We start from the raw sequence: 16,240 nt of genomic DNA, 5'->3' as shown, positions 1-16,240 counted from the left end.
CTAATTTTATAACTAGACAAATTTTAGATGTTAGATAAATTATTTTTTAAATAAATAGTTACGATTTATTTAAATTTAAAGAAATATTTGTGTAAAAATTGGGATTATATATGTCATATAGGTTCTAAAGCTCCTATCAATCCAAATATACATCTTTACGAAAACTAGCCTTAAGGGATAGGCTTAAAGTTGGAAACTGATAAAATTTATTAAGACGTAGGAAAAGTATAATAATTTATTTGAAGTATTACTAAGCGTATCGCGCTGACGGAGGTTATTATCAAAAATTGGTAATTTGATTTCATAGCTTTAATACTTTTAAATATTGCTATTAAATAATAGAAGAAAGAAATGTTGTGCATTTTAGTATTTTATTTTAGTATTCCATACAAAATTCTGTTGCCTTCGTCTGTTATGGATATGGTGACCACCAATTTACAACAACAACGGCAAATTACGGAGCAGCTACGACGTGAAGCTGCTTTAAAACGAATTACAGTTAGCAAAGCTGTTGAAGATATCATGAAATACATTACAGAACACGAGCAAGAAGATTATCTTTTGGTTGGTTTTTCATCACAGAAATCGAATCCCTTTCGTGAAAGAAGTTACTGTACCATTTTTTAAACTTGCATGTTTAAAGTAAAAAGCGAATCATTTCAATTTTTTTCCTCTAAGTATTTGTATTTTGATATGTTTAATTTATTATATGATTAGAATGAAATATCGAGTCTATTTGTATCATCAATATTCAAACATTCATTTAATTACCTTAAGTTGATTAATTTGGGCCATCATTATTATTGTTTCTATGAATATTTTGATATTTATTTCATGTAAACGTTAAACTTTAGAATTATGCATTAATAGTTTATATTTGAAGAATTTCTAATATAATTTGCTAATGCTTTATTATAATTCTATTGGCCTATAAATTACCATGAAATACATACGCACAAAATATTTCTAATATGTATCAATATTATCTGCATATGCATAAGTATATACGCGATACAAAAGTGAAATGTTATTTTGTACAATGTTGATCTTATGAAATGTAATATCTTTTAAATATGAGAACCTGTTACTCTACAAAGTATATTATAGTCTATTTTTCATTCAGTCTACATAATCAAAGTTGAAATTAAATACTTCAAATGCCTAATGTATGTTTAATGTACTTTTGTACAATTTATTTTGCTAATTACATATGCTTATATAACAATGAACTTGTAAAATTTAAATTGTAATACAAAATAAAAACATGTTATAAAAAATATAAATTCTAATTTTTATTATATTATTATTATATACCTATTTTAGTGTTATTTAATGAAATTAACAGTTACTTACTTTTTTAGTTAAAAGTATAAAAGTATACCTGATGTTGTGACTTTTGCATCATATTAGCAGAAACATCAGTTGTGTGGCTATGTAAAAATTAATTGGAATTTCTAAAAACAATATTAATAGTTTAATATATGTATAAAAATGATAGTAAAATAACATTTACAAAACATCTTTACTTCAAGAAACATTGTGAGCATAATAACTTTGAGATTTAATATCAGTGGACGAACAAATATAAGCATAACCTGGAATTCCATATTTCTCACTTTACATGAATTATTATTATCAATAATTGTGTAAAAAGAAAATTTTTCTAACCTGCAATTCTTCAGGTAAGTACTTAAAAAACGGATTTATTTATTTAAGTAAGTAATATAAAAGATATAATGTTTTATTTATAGATAAGAAATATGTTTTCAATCAATTTGGTAACTTTAGATAGTTATCAGTCAATTCCACTATTAGGAGTAGATGTAACATTTTCAGACTTTCGAGGAAATGAAATTAGGCAAGTCCCAGTTATCAGGATATTTGGATCTACTCCTTCTGGTATATTGTAGTTTATTAATATGTAATATTTACTAATAAATACTTAAATAATAATTATTTATCTTTTATTTTTAATTGTATTAAGGAACAAAAACATGTTTACATATACATGGAGTATTTCCATATATGTACATACCATGTACAATAAATGATAATGTTAATAGTTACATGTACAAATTGGCAGCAGCAATAGATTCTGCAATAAATGTATCTTTGGGATCTGCAATATCTAATACTCAGCATGTTTATAAAATTCAACAAGTTTCTGGAATGTAAGAATATTAAATATATTGCATATTATTAGTACATATATATCATATATATATATATATATATATGAATTTGATTACATAAAATCTTTTTTCTAGTCCTTTTTACGGATATCATGAAAAGGAACATTTGTTTCTAAAAATTTACTTTTACAATCCAGCTATGATCAAACGAGCAGCTGATTTATTACAAGTATATAGTATTTGTGCTTGTAATTATCTTTTTATATTTATTAAAGAATGCAGAAATAATAGCAAATATTCTTTTTTAGAATGGAGTAATATTTGGTCAAAGTTTACAACCACATGAAGCACATATACCTTTTATTTTGCAATTTATGATTGATTATAATCTATATGGTATGAGTTTAATAAACTTAAAAGATGTTAAATTTAGACAATGCATACATACAAAATTAGAAGAAAACTCAGAAAATGAGAGTCCATTAAATTTATTTGATTCACAAAAATACCTCCCAGCATTTATTGTTAAACAAAGCACCTGCAAATTAGAAGTAGATGCACAAGCATGTGAAATACTCAATAGACAAGAAATTCAGAATGATTTGGATTTAAATCCTGGTATTGCAGCCATTTGGAATGAAGAAAGACATAGAAGAGAAGCAAAAGATTTAGAGAATGTTGAATCACAATTTTTGTATTCTAATACTAGTAACAGAATTTATGATTTAACAGAGAATGATATTTATCAAGAAGAAAGATTAAGGAAAAAATTGCAGTCTATATCACAGGTATAGTATTAACTTATTTTTAAAATGTTCACATTGAAAAATATAAGTCTAATTCATTTGTACTCTTAGATTAGTGAAGATATAACTTCAAAAACATCAAAAATACACAGTTATCCTTTAGAAGTGGATGATGAAAATAACTCATTTAGTGCTTCATATGTTCCAAATCATTTTAAATCACTAATGCTAAATAAAGAAACTAAAGATGAAACGTTTTTAAATAATAGTTTATTAGAATTTGATAACTTTGAGATAAAAGAAAATTTACCTCAAGATAAAACAATAGAAAATACTATTTGTAAGTAATTATACAATAAGTAGGATTTTTTATTAAACATTTTCTTGTTAAAATTATATATTGGAGTTTTTATTTGTAAATATATATACTTGTACGTACATGTACATATATACTTATTTGTTTTAGTGGACTCTGAAGATATGTATTTGGTTGAAATATTGGCTGATTTAAGAGAAGAAAATGAAGAAGAGAAAATTATAGATAACGATAGCATGTTAGGTTCTCAATTTTCTATGTTGAATAATGAAATTAAAGTGGATAATGAAGATGATGAAATTGAAGATTTGAACATTACAAGTTTAGATTTGAGCCTTAGTTCGTGGAACTCAATTATCACTGAAATTGAAAGTAAGATGACAGAAGATAACAAACAAACAAATGATATAACTGAACATAATACTGAAAGTACTTCTTCAAGAGATGTTCCTCAGTATGATGGCTCAAGCGATTTAGTTTTAAAAAATGAAGAGCAATTAATATGGCAGCTTACTAGAAATAAAATAAAGGAGGGAAAAAAAGCATGTACAAAATTGGATAAATTTGCACTACATTTCAATAGTAATATGATATTAAATGAATTAAAATTTATAAATATTCCAATAAATCTTAATCTTTTACAAAATCAGTTAATGATTCCGCAAGGAACTATATTTGATATTAAATTATCTAAACATTTTACATTTTATCAGGAACAAAATCGAGAATTTGAAAGTAAACGTAGAAAAACGTCACAAACTACTGAAAAAAAGTTGTCGTATTATAAAGATATAAATATTTATAAATTAGATCACAAAGATTTAGATGTTTATGATATAGATGAGATCGAATATACATTACATAAGTGTAAACATTTAAAAAATTCAATAGATTTTGAAAACAATCCTAATGAATCGTATATCAGGAATAGTGTTTCAAATAAATTAAACATACCTGCACTTGATGGTAATGCTGATAATAGCTCCAGTGATTCTGAGGTAGATCAGGATACTACCATTAACAAGGAAGAAAAGCGCATTTGTGTTTATAAGCCAAATACAAAATTTAAAAGTGACAAGGGTGTGGTTAATATTTCACTGATAAAACGAAGGATTGAATTGGAAGATTCTAATTTGCAATCTCCTTATAAGCGACGTAATACCATTGGAAATTATTTATCAAATGAACCATATCCTATCCCAACTAAAGCAAAATTGGTACATAGTCCATGTTCTGTCTCAAAAAAATATTCTTCGCTTGATATAAAAATAGTGTCTCCAAAAATAGATAAAAATATTAGAAATAATGAATCTTGTAGTTCAGAATCTAGTTATGATACTTTGAAACGAAATAATCAACATTTATTTCGTGATAAAATAGATAATTTAGCTTTAGAGGAAAATCAAAGTAAGTAGTATATTATTGTTATATATCATTTCAAATATATCAAACTATGTTTTAGATAAATTATTTTATATTTTTTTCAGCATTCTTTACACATAATGAAACTTCAAATATTAGCAAAACAGGCTCAGTTATTCTTAAACACAAAGACAGGTAAATGTTACAAATATGACTATATTTTTATTTTACAAGAATGTTTTATATAAAATTTGATTTTTAGTGTTAGTAGTTCAAATGTACATGAAGAGTCAATTAATTTTGATAAAGAAGATAATGTATCAAAAACAAATTTTGAAACACAAATTATTCTTAAAAATAACAAACAGATTTGTAAAAAATTAAGTTTTATGAATATTAATAATAAAGAAATTAGTTCTGTAAAGGATAATATATATTTCGAAAACTTATCTCTAACAAAAGAAATCATAGATAATATACATAAAAGCAATAATTCCATTAGCATTTCCACAATGAATTCTAAATGTCATGGAAATTCTATAAAACTACACACAAGAGAGAATGAGAAAGTCAATTATGAATATAATTTACCAAGTACATCCAGAGATAATGTCAATTTGTACTTAGACAATACTTCAGACCAAATGTCATTAATACATAAAAATATAGATGAAGATGAAGATGAAGAAGACGTTTGTAATATGACATATACACAATACCTTAATGGAAAATTAGAATCAGAATCAAATACCCCAAATATCATGGCACTAAAAGATATAAGTGGTATAGAAACTAAGTTGATTACTATTACAAGTAAATTTAATTCACCAAGCAGAGAAAGAATCATAAACTCTATGAAGATGTATGATATTTTAGAATCAAAATTCAATTCATTATTTTTCAGCAACAAAATTGATTTGATAAAATTTAAGCAAAGAAAAAATTTAAGTAATAATATTTACAAAGTAATTCCATTTAAATGTAGTTTAGATAGAGTTACGGGTATTAAACTCTGGCGTCGAGTACGAATAAATGAGTTTTATCCTTCTGGATCAAGTATAAAATCTTGCAATATAAAGAGAGTTCTTGCAGGGTACAATACGTTAATAATTCATCCTCTTATTCAGCCACCAACATCGAAAAATGTTAAAACTTGGTTACAAGCTAAAAAGTATTTATCAAAGAAGAACAATAATAATGAAGTAAAAGATAATATTGATTTTCCAAGAGATATAAAAGAAAGCAATATTCTCAACAAAATACTTGCTAATAATCTATATATGAAATCACAATGTTCTGGCAGTTCAGAGCATTCAAGCAAATCTAATAATAGTTTTAATTCTTCTTTACAAAAAATGCTTGAAAATCCATTATTATACAAGAATAATGATACACCACAATATCTAGGTATTTCATATGGACAAATTGAATATACTCTAAAAGGCCATAGTAATAATATTGAAAATGAAAATCGTCAAAATGCCAAAGGCCTAACTGTGGTAATACTATCATATCAAATGCAATTATAAGATAATATCATCATATCAGATGTTATTAAAATTTTCTTTAACTATTGCAGCATCAATATCTGACAATATTAGCAGTAGAAATACACGTTATTACACGTGATAAATTTCTCCCTGATCCAAATCATGATCCAATTGGAGCAATATTCTATGCTATTCATAATGATGTTCCATTATCTTCAAAAATTGAACAAATAGAGCATGGTATATATTAGAATTAGTGTATTTCTTTTTTAATTATTTTTTATAATCATGAATAAAACTAACTATAATACTATTTTAGGTGCTATTCTTGTAAGTTCATTAACCCAAAATACAAAAGTAAAAAATATACATTCAGCTAATACATGTACTACATCATATGTATCTACTGAAGAGGATTTACTAAATAGTCTTATAATATTAGTTAGGCATTGTGATCCAGATATTTTAATTGGTTGGGAGGTTGAGTCTCTTTCATGGGGATATATCTTTCATAGAGCTTCTCATATTGGTCTAAAAGATTTTATGTGGCAAATTTCAAGAATTCCAACTGCCCCTCCAATATCTAAAGGACAAGCATCTGATAAAGATAATTTCAGTGATGCAAAAATCTCAGGTCGAATTATCCTTGATGTTTGGAGAATAATAAGACATGAAATAGCATTATTAAATTATACATTTGAGAACGTTATGTATCATGTAATGCGTGAAAGAGTGTCATGTCCTACTTTTCAGATTTTAACTAATTGGTGGAACCATAAAAGTGTAACAATACGATGGAGAGTTATTACTCATTATGTCATACGAATTGTGGGTACATTGAGAATATTAATCCATCTTGATATTATTGGTTTGTATCAGCCATTACTGTTTCATTCTATTTTATAATGTAATGTTCTGTTTCTTATATAATATCTCAACAATATCTTAGGTCGAACTTGTGAACATGCACGACTTTTCGGAATACAATTTTATGAAGTTTTTTCAAGAGGTTCTCAGTTTCGAGTTGAATCAATGATGTTGAGGCTTGCAAAACCTTTGAATTATATTTCAGTTTCACCCTCTATACAACAAAGAGCCCGAATGCGCGCACCTGAATCTTTACCACTTATTATGGAACCACAATCCACATTATACACTGATCCGTTAATTGTCCTGGATTTTCAAAGTTTATATCCAAGCATTATTATTGCTTATAACTATTGCTTCTCTACATGTTTAGGTCGTGTAGAGCACATTGGCCAGTAAGTATAATATCAATATTCCTATATGTTTATGATAAAAAGAGTAGCATAAAAATATAATACCATTTTTATTTCTTCTAGTTATGAACCATATGAGTTTGGTGCAACTACATTAAAAATAAAAAAAGATACTGCTAAGAAACTATTTGGAAAAATAAATTTTGCACCCTGTGGTGTAGCTTTTGTAAAACCAGAAATAAGAATGGGAATATTACCGCGTATGCTTACAGAAATTTTAAATACTCGATTAATGGTAAAAAAGTCTATGAAACTTCATGGGAATGAAAATCACGCATTACAACGTATTCTTCATTCACAACAATTAGGGCTTAAGTTAATTGCAAATGTTACTTATGGTTATACAGCTGCTAATTTTAGTGGCAGAATGCCTTGTATTGAAGTATGTCAGACATATGTTACATAATATTTTTATGAATTTTTTGCAAAGTTAATTATAATTATTATTAATTAAGATAGGGGACAGTGTTGTTAGTAAAGGAAGGGAAACATTAGAACGAGCGATTAAAATAGTAGAATCTACACCTAAATGGGGAGCTGAAGTTGTTTATGGTGATACAGATTCGTTATTTATTCTTTTACGTAGAAAATCAAAAGAAGAGGCGTTTTCAATAGGAGCTGAAATTGCTGATACTGTTACTGCAGCTAATCCTCCTCCTGTAAAACTTAAATTTGAGAAAGTTTTGCAACCATCAATATTACAAGTAAAGTTTTATTAATATTATTAATAAATAATATATTAATAACAAAAATAAATAAATAATAATAAATTAATTAATTAATTAATAAGTATAACATTCTACAATATTTTTTCATATTCAGACTAAAAAAAGATACTGTGGTTATATGTATGAGTCTCCAGAACAGAAAGAACCTGAATATTTAGCAAAAGGTATTGAAACTGTTCGTAGAGATGGTTGTCCAGCTGTAACTAAGGTAAGTAAATGAAATAAAATAAGATAAATAAATGAAGAAATGATAATATGAAAATATCAATATTAAATTTTGATTAATTAAATTATTATTTTATTATTAATTATTAAACATTTTAGAATTAAATTAAATTTTTAATTTCAGATACTTGAGAAAACATTGAAAATCCTATTTGATACAAAGGATCTCTCTTTAGTAAAACAATATGTTACTAGACAATTTGATAAAATTTTACGTAAAAGAATATCAATTCAAGATTTAACATTTGCAAAGGAATTTCGTGGTTTGAATGGTTACAAAATCAGTGCTTGTGTACCTGCATTGGAGTTAACACGAAGATTGATGCGCAAAGATCCACGGGCGATACCTCGTACTGGTGAAAGAGTACGATATATTATAGTGGCTGGAGCCCCAAATCAGCCACTAATTCAGTGTGTACGAACTCCAACAGAAGTAATTTTAGATGAAAGTTTAAGTCCAAATTCGATATACTACATAACAAAAGTTATTATACCACCACTTAATCGGTGTTTAAATTTAGTCAACGTTGATGCTAATACATGGTACAATGAATATTATATAATATGCTTTTATGCTATGTTTATTTGTAATATTTGTTCTGAAATATTACCTTTTAACTTTCCTCTATCATTAGGTATACAGAAATGATCCATCGCCAAACACCTGATAAAATAGTTAATTTATGTGCGAACAATCAAAAGCTAACTATTCGACAATTTTTTAATACTGTTATATGTGCTGTTTGTGAAAATCAAACGCAAAAAGATATTTGTATGAATTGCATGTCAAAGCCAAGTCAAACAATTACTATTCTACATGAAAAGTTAAGGTGGTTAGAACGTACTCATCACGAACTTACTATGGTACATATAATTTTTATATTTTATTTTTTTGTATGAATATAAAGGGCATTGATATAAAAATGTTTATTTTTTTAAGATATGTCAGTCTTGTACTGGCTACTTGGATGATCCGAAATGTGAATCTTTAGATTGCCCGGTTTTATATCGATTGATGCAAGCTCGAAGAGATCTCGTCCAAATACCTTATTTAAATAATATTATTCGCAATATGTAATGGTATTTTCTATATAAAAAGAAAAATCATGAAATAGTGATTTTTATCCAATACATTATATCTTCATATTTTTATAAAAGAGATTATAAATTAAATACCATTTTTTTAATATTATAATCACATTGTATGTTATAATTGTTATAATATATTAAAAAATAATAAGAGTAAAAATATGTAATCTGTACTCAAATATTTGTAAAAAATTAACTTGAGTATTTGAATAGTTTACCTATTGCGTCACCAGAGAGCGCAGCATCTGTATAAATATCGTTACACGTGCAACTGGGGCTGTATCGTGCATGTGTGTATATATATTCAATGGTTTGTAATTTCTTCTAAAAGAAAGTGTGTGTAGTGCATATTTTGTTGATAATAAATAATAATTAGTAATTTGAATTAAATAAAGCTTCATTTATCAATTTTTTGACATATATACGAATATAGAATTTATACAGTTATTGGCATGTGAATCTTTATTAGAAGTTTGGTGTAGTATCACATTAATTATATGGAGTTTCCCCGCGTAGTATTATTTTGAAAATAAGCTGCTTGTGATCGAGCAATAACCTGTCGAAGTTTAAAAATTTGTTATTTCTTTATGTACTCTTGTCTGTATTGTGCGGAGAAAGATATTAATTGGGTTATTGAAATGGAATGTTTCATTTATATTATCATGCATTAATATCACGATTTCACATTCTGTCGATCGTTTTCATTGTAAGAATGACTTATATGTACATTGTACATACATAATACAAGTGTTTTCCAAATATGTATTTATAAAGAAAGTTCATATGATACTTTTAATTTTGATGTATATTTTATCTGCATATATGCATCTGAAGTTATGTCTTTAGAAAAGAAATTAATTTGTACGTATTGCACTGGTTTTATTTTACATACCACTTATTTGCTATAACAATGACAACGACAATTAAAAATTTGTCGTTTTTGACTTATTAATGTAAGAAGAATGATTCCTACTTATATAAAATATTCAAACTTATTTTTTTTAAGTACGTCATTTTATAGTAAATAAACAATATATTTATTATATTTGTTTAATAGATATTTATTGTGTTAAATATATAGCAATTATATATATTTTTTGTATTAGTTATATAAAAAATATCATATATTAATCTCTTATGTGTTATACATTCTAAATCTGTTTATTAAATTTTATAGCAAACACCATGTCAAAGCGCAATAAACCATCTAAACATAGAATTTGCTGCTTCTGTAGATTATCAGAGAATAATGAATTGGAATTTGGAAAATTTTATGAAGATGGTGAAATTGTTACACATTATTATTGTTTGGTACATGATTTTATAAGTATCATATTTTAAGCAGTTTTAATATCATAATATATATTTAACATTTCAACACAATATCCTCTTATAGCTTTTATCATCAAACATGCAACAGAGAGGAAAGGATGATGAAGGTATTTTAGGATTTTTGAAAACAGATATAAAGAAGGAAATTAGCAGGGGCAAAAGATTGGTAAGTATGCATATATAAACAAAAAAAGGAAATATATATTTGAAAATTATAATATGATTTTAATTTAAAGGTATGTTCATACTGCAAAAAAGCTGGTGCCACTTTGGGATGTTGTAATGTAAAATGTAAAAAAATATTTCATTATCCTTGTGGGCTAAGGGCTGGAACCCTAAATCAATTTTTTGATGAATTTAGGTACATTATATTTATATTGACTTTATAATTTTGGCCTTTTTATAAAAATGAATATATTATATTTTAGATCATATTGTATAAAGCATAGACCAAAACAGAAAATAGATGCTCGAGTCAAAATTGAGTTGTCAAAAACCAATAAAGTAGTATGTTGCATATGTTATGATGAAGTAGATCCTTATGATACAGTTGGTACAATGTGGGCTCCATGTTGCAAAAAAAATGCATGGTTTCATAGAAAATGTGTTCAGGTAAAATAACAGTTTATTTAAAAATATTTGAATTTTTAAGTATATCAAAATATATATTAGTTTCCGAAAAAATTGTTTTAGCAACTGGCTATGAGTGCTGGATATTTTTTTAAGTGTCCTTTATGCAATAATAAAAATTTATTTCAAAAGGCAATGTCAGAATTTGGTATTTTTATTCCAAGTCAGTAAGTAAAAAATAAAGGTTGTTTGTGTATTTTGTAATAAAATGCCAAATCAGAAGAATTTTTCATTTTAATGGTTTTGCTGTAGAGATGCTTCTTGGGAACTCGTACCGAATGCATTTGAAGAACTTTTATATAGACATGATCAATGTAATGCTCCAATATGCTTATGTCCCAAAGGTAGAAAATATACAAGTTGTAACGCGTAAGTAAAGAAAAATTTTAGTTATTACATATTAATGTGACTGAAGATTTTAATTTCTTATTTTTTATATGTTGTAATTGTGATTTTGCAGGAAATGGGAATTAGCTCTTTGTCGAACTTGTGGTTCACAAGGAACTCACATGGCTTGTGGACAGCTTAAATGGGCTAATCCTGTTTGGGAATGTAGAGAGTGTATTTCTATTCTAGGTAAACAATTAAGAACTTTTTAACTAAAGTTTTTGAAGAAATAATCTTTTACCTAATCTTGATTTATTCTTTTACATAGGCAAATCTAAGGTGACTGCTAGTTCAAGCACAACAAAAGATACATTACAGTATGTATTAGTCCGTTTCTAGGAATTAAATTTAAGTATTACTACTTAATAAATATATGAATTATTAGTATATTATTTATAAATTTAAATTATTACGTATATTATATTTAGTATATATATAATATATATTATTACGTACATAATTATTTCTCCAGGAATGTTTCTGATTTCAAAGATTCTGACAGTGATATTTCTGTTGGTAAAGACTCACCTATACCATTTACATCAAGTTCACCACTTATAAGTTCTGCATCACAATCACCAATAGTTAAACAACGCCCTGGCCCTCGGAGTTTTAAATTAAGACAGCTTAAACTAATTGAAGAAATGCAAAAGTTAGTATTAAAATAATATAAGGTATTAAGAGCATAAATTTCTAAGTACGTTAAACTTAATATTAAAAGCTATTTTAATATTCAATAGCAATAATAAGTATCAAACCAATGAAAATATAAATACCATGTTGGATCCAACGAATGTGGAAAAGCACAGCCTGCAGTCTACAAGTACTAAGGAAAGTTTTATGAGTGTGTCAAATTCAGTAACAGCTTCAATGTTTCATAATTATGAAGATAGTTCCAATTCTTCAATTTGGCATTCCAAATCACAACTGGACAAACAAGTTGATATTGTTACACTCGATAGTGATGATGACATTATAGAGGCAAATATTAAAACTTATAAACACGAATTAACTGAAAATATAAATTATTTCAATATTAAAAATATAAATTAAATAATCATTTATAAAATACAATTTACACAGATGTTCGTATATATTTTACAGGCCAGTAATTTTATTTCATTAAATAACGTGTTTATTGAAGCTAATGAAAGTGAAAATTGTTTATCTTCATTTAAAAGAAATAAAGTCGAATCTAATAAAAGTGATACTATATACGATTCTAGTCTATTAAAAATAGAAAAATTGTTACAAGAAAACAATCAAAATCAAACAGATACTAATAATTCCTTGATAAGTAATTTAAATGTAACTGAATTTGATAATTTAAAGAAATTCAGTCCACAGAATAAAACAAATTTTAACATTTTGGATAATGTAGTACAATTAAACGATGAAAATGAACACAATTATACTGATTTTACTTCAAATATCAAAATTACAAATGTAGTTTCATTGGCACCCAAAGAATTTGAGAATCTATCATCTATTGAAGTAGAACAAAAGATCAATAATCCAACAACACAAAATAGGGATGGATCGATAAGTAATAATTCACTGCTACAACCTTCATGTTATCACAGTAATATTTTAAAATTAAATTTAAAAAGAAAACGTGATAAAAGTATATCGTTCCCAATAGCTTCATGCATAAGTGAACCTAAAAAGTTGCGGGAAACTAATAGTGTAATGGAAGAAACATCACGAGCATCACACATACCTTTACATGCTTTTACATATGCTGCATCCAATAAAAATAATCTAAAAATTAGTAATCATAATGAGGATAGCACTTCGATAGATGAATTTCATTTGCAAAACAAAAAACAACATATTCAAATTAAACAAAATTGTAATAAGAATCAAGATATTCCACATACGTCTAGTGCAAAATGTTCATTAAAAATGAATGTATCAAATAATATATTCACTAATAATACTGATACAAACAAAGAAAATTTTCACATGTCTGTAGATACTGTAAATGAAATGAATAAAATATCTAAAAATATTAAAGTTAATAATAACATAAAAGATGTAAGTAAAATATCTTTTAAATTGTATATTTTCTACAAAAGAGATGTATAATAAAATAACTGTGTCTATATATTGTACAATATATTTCATGTTAACATTATTTATTAAAGAATAATTAACATTATTTAAAAATAGTTTGAAAGAGAAAATATATAAATTCTTTAAATTGTTTTATTGAATGTATCGTTTGTAATATTAACAGTGTGATGAGGATGGAGGTATCAGCCCTGTTGTTGAATCAAGTAACAGAAGTTTCACAAATGATACAAGAATTAATTGCATTGACAAATCTATTACACTAGACCATTCAAAATCAAAAAGATCACAAATAGCCGAACAATGGAAACCTCAGAACGATGTTGAAATGTAAGCATTATATATCTCCATTAATATTTTTACATTATAACAATTTACCGAAATTAAATTTTACATATTTATACTTCCAAATGGATAAAATGTTTGGTAAGTAATATCATTGCACTTGTATATAAAATATTATGATATTTCATGAATTATAGGCTTATGCTAAAACAACACAGGACATCAAATAATAAATTTCACAATATGTATTGGCAAGGGAAAAGTGAATCCACAGACAGTAATTATTCTCAATTAATACCAGAATATGTGTGTTTACGTGATCTTAAGTTTCGTGTATCTAATATAAATAATCTGCAGGTGAATATATTTTAATTAGTATCTGTCTATTATATCATTAAAAATATGTAGGAACTTTATGGATTACCTACGTGATTATAATTCTTTTTGCATAGATGATCTTATATGATAAATATTCTGTAAATATTAATATGGAATGTGTAACTACTACAAGGAAGAACACTACATTTGATGTACCAATAAAGAAGGTTGCTCCACAATGTATTTTTAAAACACAAAATGATACTTTACTAAATTTTAGATCTGGAAATATTTATAGCAATAAAGACAAAAACACAAACATATTTGTTAATGAATACTCTGAACATGATCAAGATGATATAAAGGAAAATCTGGATCCAGTAATAACAATTCCTTGCAAAAATACAAAAGATGATTTACTAATTAATGCAACATTAGTTACAAATAATCCAAATATTTTTACAAATAACAATAATCAAAGTGAGAATAAAACAGTTGAGCATAATGATGGAGGACGAAATCATGAAACTATTAGATTACGTGACGACATTAAAAATAACTTCGATGCCATTACAAGTTGTAACCATAATTATGCTAAAAGTATTATTGATGTAGAACAAAATATTCAAAATTTAAACTTTGATGATATTATAGACAAAACATATGAAATACACCATATGAAAAAAGGTTTGAAAACAGATTTTAAAGTAAGTATTGATTTAAAAAAGATTAAATGTTTTGTCGATGATAATCCAAACTTGTTCTCAAGATATAAAAAAGAGGATAGTAAAAGGTGCATTCAACAAGCAAATTTTTTAAAAGAACAAAATAATATACAAACAAATTTTAACTCATCAGAACATGTAAAAAATTCAAGCATAGATGAATCAAAACACGATGAAAATTTTACATTATCTACATCTAAATATGTAATAAAAGAATTGACAAGTCACAACACTGAAACTGAAAAAAATTGAAGATTTCATTACTGAAATGAAATCGTTGCAATAAACAATACATATTGGTATTTTGTACAATAGTTAGAAGTGTGATTTAAGAAGTAGTAGTAAGAAATTGTTTGAAATAATATATTTTCGATGTTATAATATAAATATGTACATAGAATATTTATTTACAAAATGTTAAAAGCACGTTCATACATGATACATTCATTAATAATATAATTTCATAAAATAAATATATCACTTTTGTATGCAACATTTAAAAATTTAAGGATAATACAAGAATAATTTGTAAATTTTGTAAAATTACATATGTACGTACATATAAATACTCGTACATAAAAAATGTATCAGGGTAGGTAATATATGTAACTGGACAGAAGATGAGTTTATAAACAAAGGCAAATTGAAAAAAAGGATAACATCTTTTCATTTCAGATTCTTTTCAACAAAAAGTCGAGTTTGAAAATTTACACTACTCAGCTCATTCCCGATCGAATTGATTGTATCTGTCAATGACTATTATTTCAAATTTGAAGTACCGAAAAAGAAGTTTCAAACGAAAAGTTTTATCTTACACTTTTGATTTACCTTTATTTGTAGAATAACTTCTTACCTGCTTGTACCACCCTTATTCAATTGAAAGTTATCTACGTGCATACGTAATAGAAAAATTTTCAAATATGATTTTTTTCAAAATAAAATCTCAACCAAGAATCTTCATCTTACTCGACTTACTTTTGTATATAAAATAACTTCTTGCCTGATTACCATCTCTCCTGATATATTCTACAAGATGTTAAAAATATACATATTTGAAAGAATACTATTGTTTTGTTTCAATTATGAATTAAAAGTACTGTACATATATGCCGGTAAATACAT

The 16,240-nt window shown here is 25.9% G+C and overlaps 3 protein-coding genes and 1 long non-coding RNA gene across 16 annotated transcripts; 3 read left to right on the top strand and 1 right to left on the bottom strand.

The window, feature by feature from the left end:
• The first annotated feature begins 124 nt into the window (after nt 1-124).
• Nucleotides 125-1,099, top strand: LOC126875421 (guanine nucleotide-binding protein subunit gamma-1). 2 transcript variants are annotated; one of them, XM_050638336.1, is made up of 2 exons: nt 125-290; nt 381-1,099. In XM_050638336.1, the coding sequence occupies exon 2, from the start codon at nt 415-417 to the stop codon at nt 625-627; it is 213 nt and encodes a 70-aa protein (XP_050494293.1). In that variant the 5' UTR covers nt 125-290; nt 381-414; the 3' UTR covers nt 628-1,099. The 2 variants fall into 2 exon arrangements, with proteins under 2 accessions (XP_050494293.1, XP_050494295.1); XM_050638338.1 differs by having other exon boundaries at nt 126-290; nt 368-1,099.
• Nucleotides 1,061-1,807, bottom strand: LOC126875426 (uncharacterized). Its single transcript, XR_007693425.1, has 2 exons — nt 1,669-1,807; nt 1,061-1,454 (listed from the first exon to the last, which is right to left on the bottom strand). It is a non-coding gene; the product is annotated as an uncharacterized LOC126875426 (long non-coding RNA).
• Nucleotides 1,401-9,410, top strand: LOC126875389 (DNA polymerase zeta catalytic subunit). Of its 7 annotated transcripts, XM_050638256.1 has the most exons (19): nt 1,402-1,682; nt 1,752-1,899; nt 1,985-2,171; nt 2,268-2,361; nt 2,441-2,528; nt 2,760-2,920; nt 2,990-3,218; nt 3,345-4,601; nt 4,682-4,751; nt 4,825-6,055; nt 6,136-6,286; nt 6,366-6,914; nt 6,996-7,308; nt 7,390-7,708; nt 7,782-8,030; nt 8,149-8,262; nt 8,404-8,822; nt 8,915-9,143; nt 9,220-9,410. In XM_050638256.1, exons 2-19 carry the CDS (start codon nt 1,761-1,763, stop codon nt 9,355-9,357), a joined length of 5,937 nt encoding a protein of 1,978 aa, XP_050494213.1. In that variant the 5' UTR covers nt 1,402-1,682; nt 1,752-1,760; the 3' UTR covers nt 9,358-9,410. The 7 variants fall into 7 exon arrangements, with proteins under 7 accessions (XP_050494211.1, XP_050494209.1, XP_050494213.1 ...); XM_050638254.1 differs by having other exon boundaries at nt 1,401-1,682; nt 2,441-2,920; nt 4,828-6,055; XM_050638252.1 differs by having other exon boundaries at nt 1,401-1,682; nt 2,441-2,920.
• Nucleotides 9,411-9,608: 198 nt separating this feature from the next.
• Nucleotides 9,609-16,076, top strand: LOC126875393 (putative uncharacterized protein DDB_G0282133). 6 transcript variants are annotated; one of them, XR_007693400.1, is made up of 16 exons: nt 9,685-10,229; nt 10,546-10,679; nt 10,765-10,866; nt 10,937-11,061; nt 11,129-11,312; nt 11,394-11,497; nt 11,583-11,699; nt 11,791-11,906; nt 11,986-12,034; nt 12,190-12,369; nt 12,458-12,698; nt 12,822-13,754; nt 13,957-14,120; nt 14,273-14,432; nt 14,528-15,710; nt 15,794-16,076. XR_007693400.1 is itself a non-coding variant. In XM_050638273.1 (15 exons), the coding sequence occupies exons 1-15, from the start codon at nt 9,657-9,659 to the stop codon at nt 15,368-15,370; spliced, it is 3,474 nt and encodes a 1,157-aa protein (XP_050494230.1). In that variant the 5' UTR covers nt 9,609-9,656; the 3' UTR covers nt 15,371-16,076. The 6 variants fall into 6 exon arrangements, 3 of the variants coding, with proteins under 3 accessions (XP_050494230.1, XP_050494231.1, XP_050494229.1); XM_050638273.1 differs by lacking the exon at nt 9,685-10,229 and adding an exon at nt 9,609-9,678 and having other exon boundaries at nt 14,528-16,076; XM_050638274.1 differs by having other exon boundaries at nt 14,294-14,432; nt 14,528-16,076.
• Nucleotides 16,077-16,240: the final 164 nt, after the last annotated feature.

This window comes from Bombus huntii, chromosome 18 (genome assembly GCF_024542735.1).
Source record: "Bombus huntii isolate Logan2020A chromosome 18, iyBomHunt1.1, whole genome shotgun sequence".
Taxonomy (NCBI): Eukaryota; Metazoa; Arthropoda; class Insecta; order Hymenoptera; family Apidae; genus Bombus; species Bombus huntii.
The sequence above is the reverse complement of the archived record's forward strand: the minus strand, read 5'-3'. Positions and strand labels throughout refer to the sequence as shown.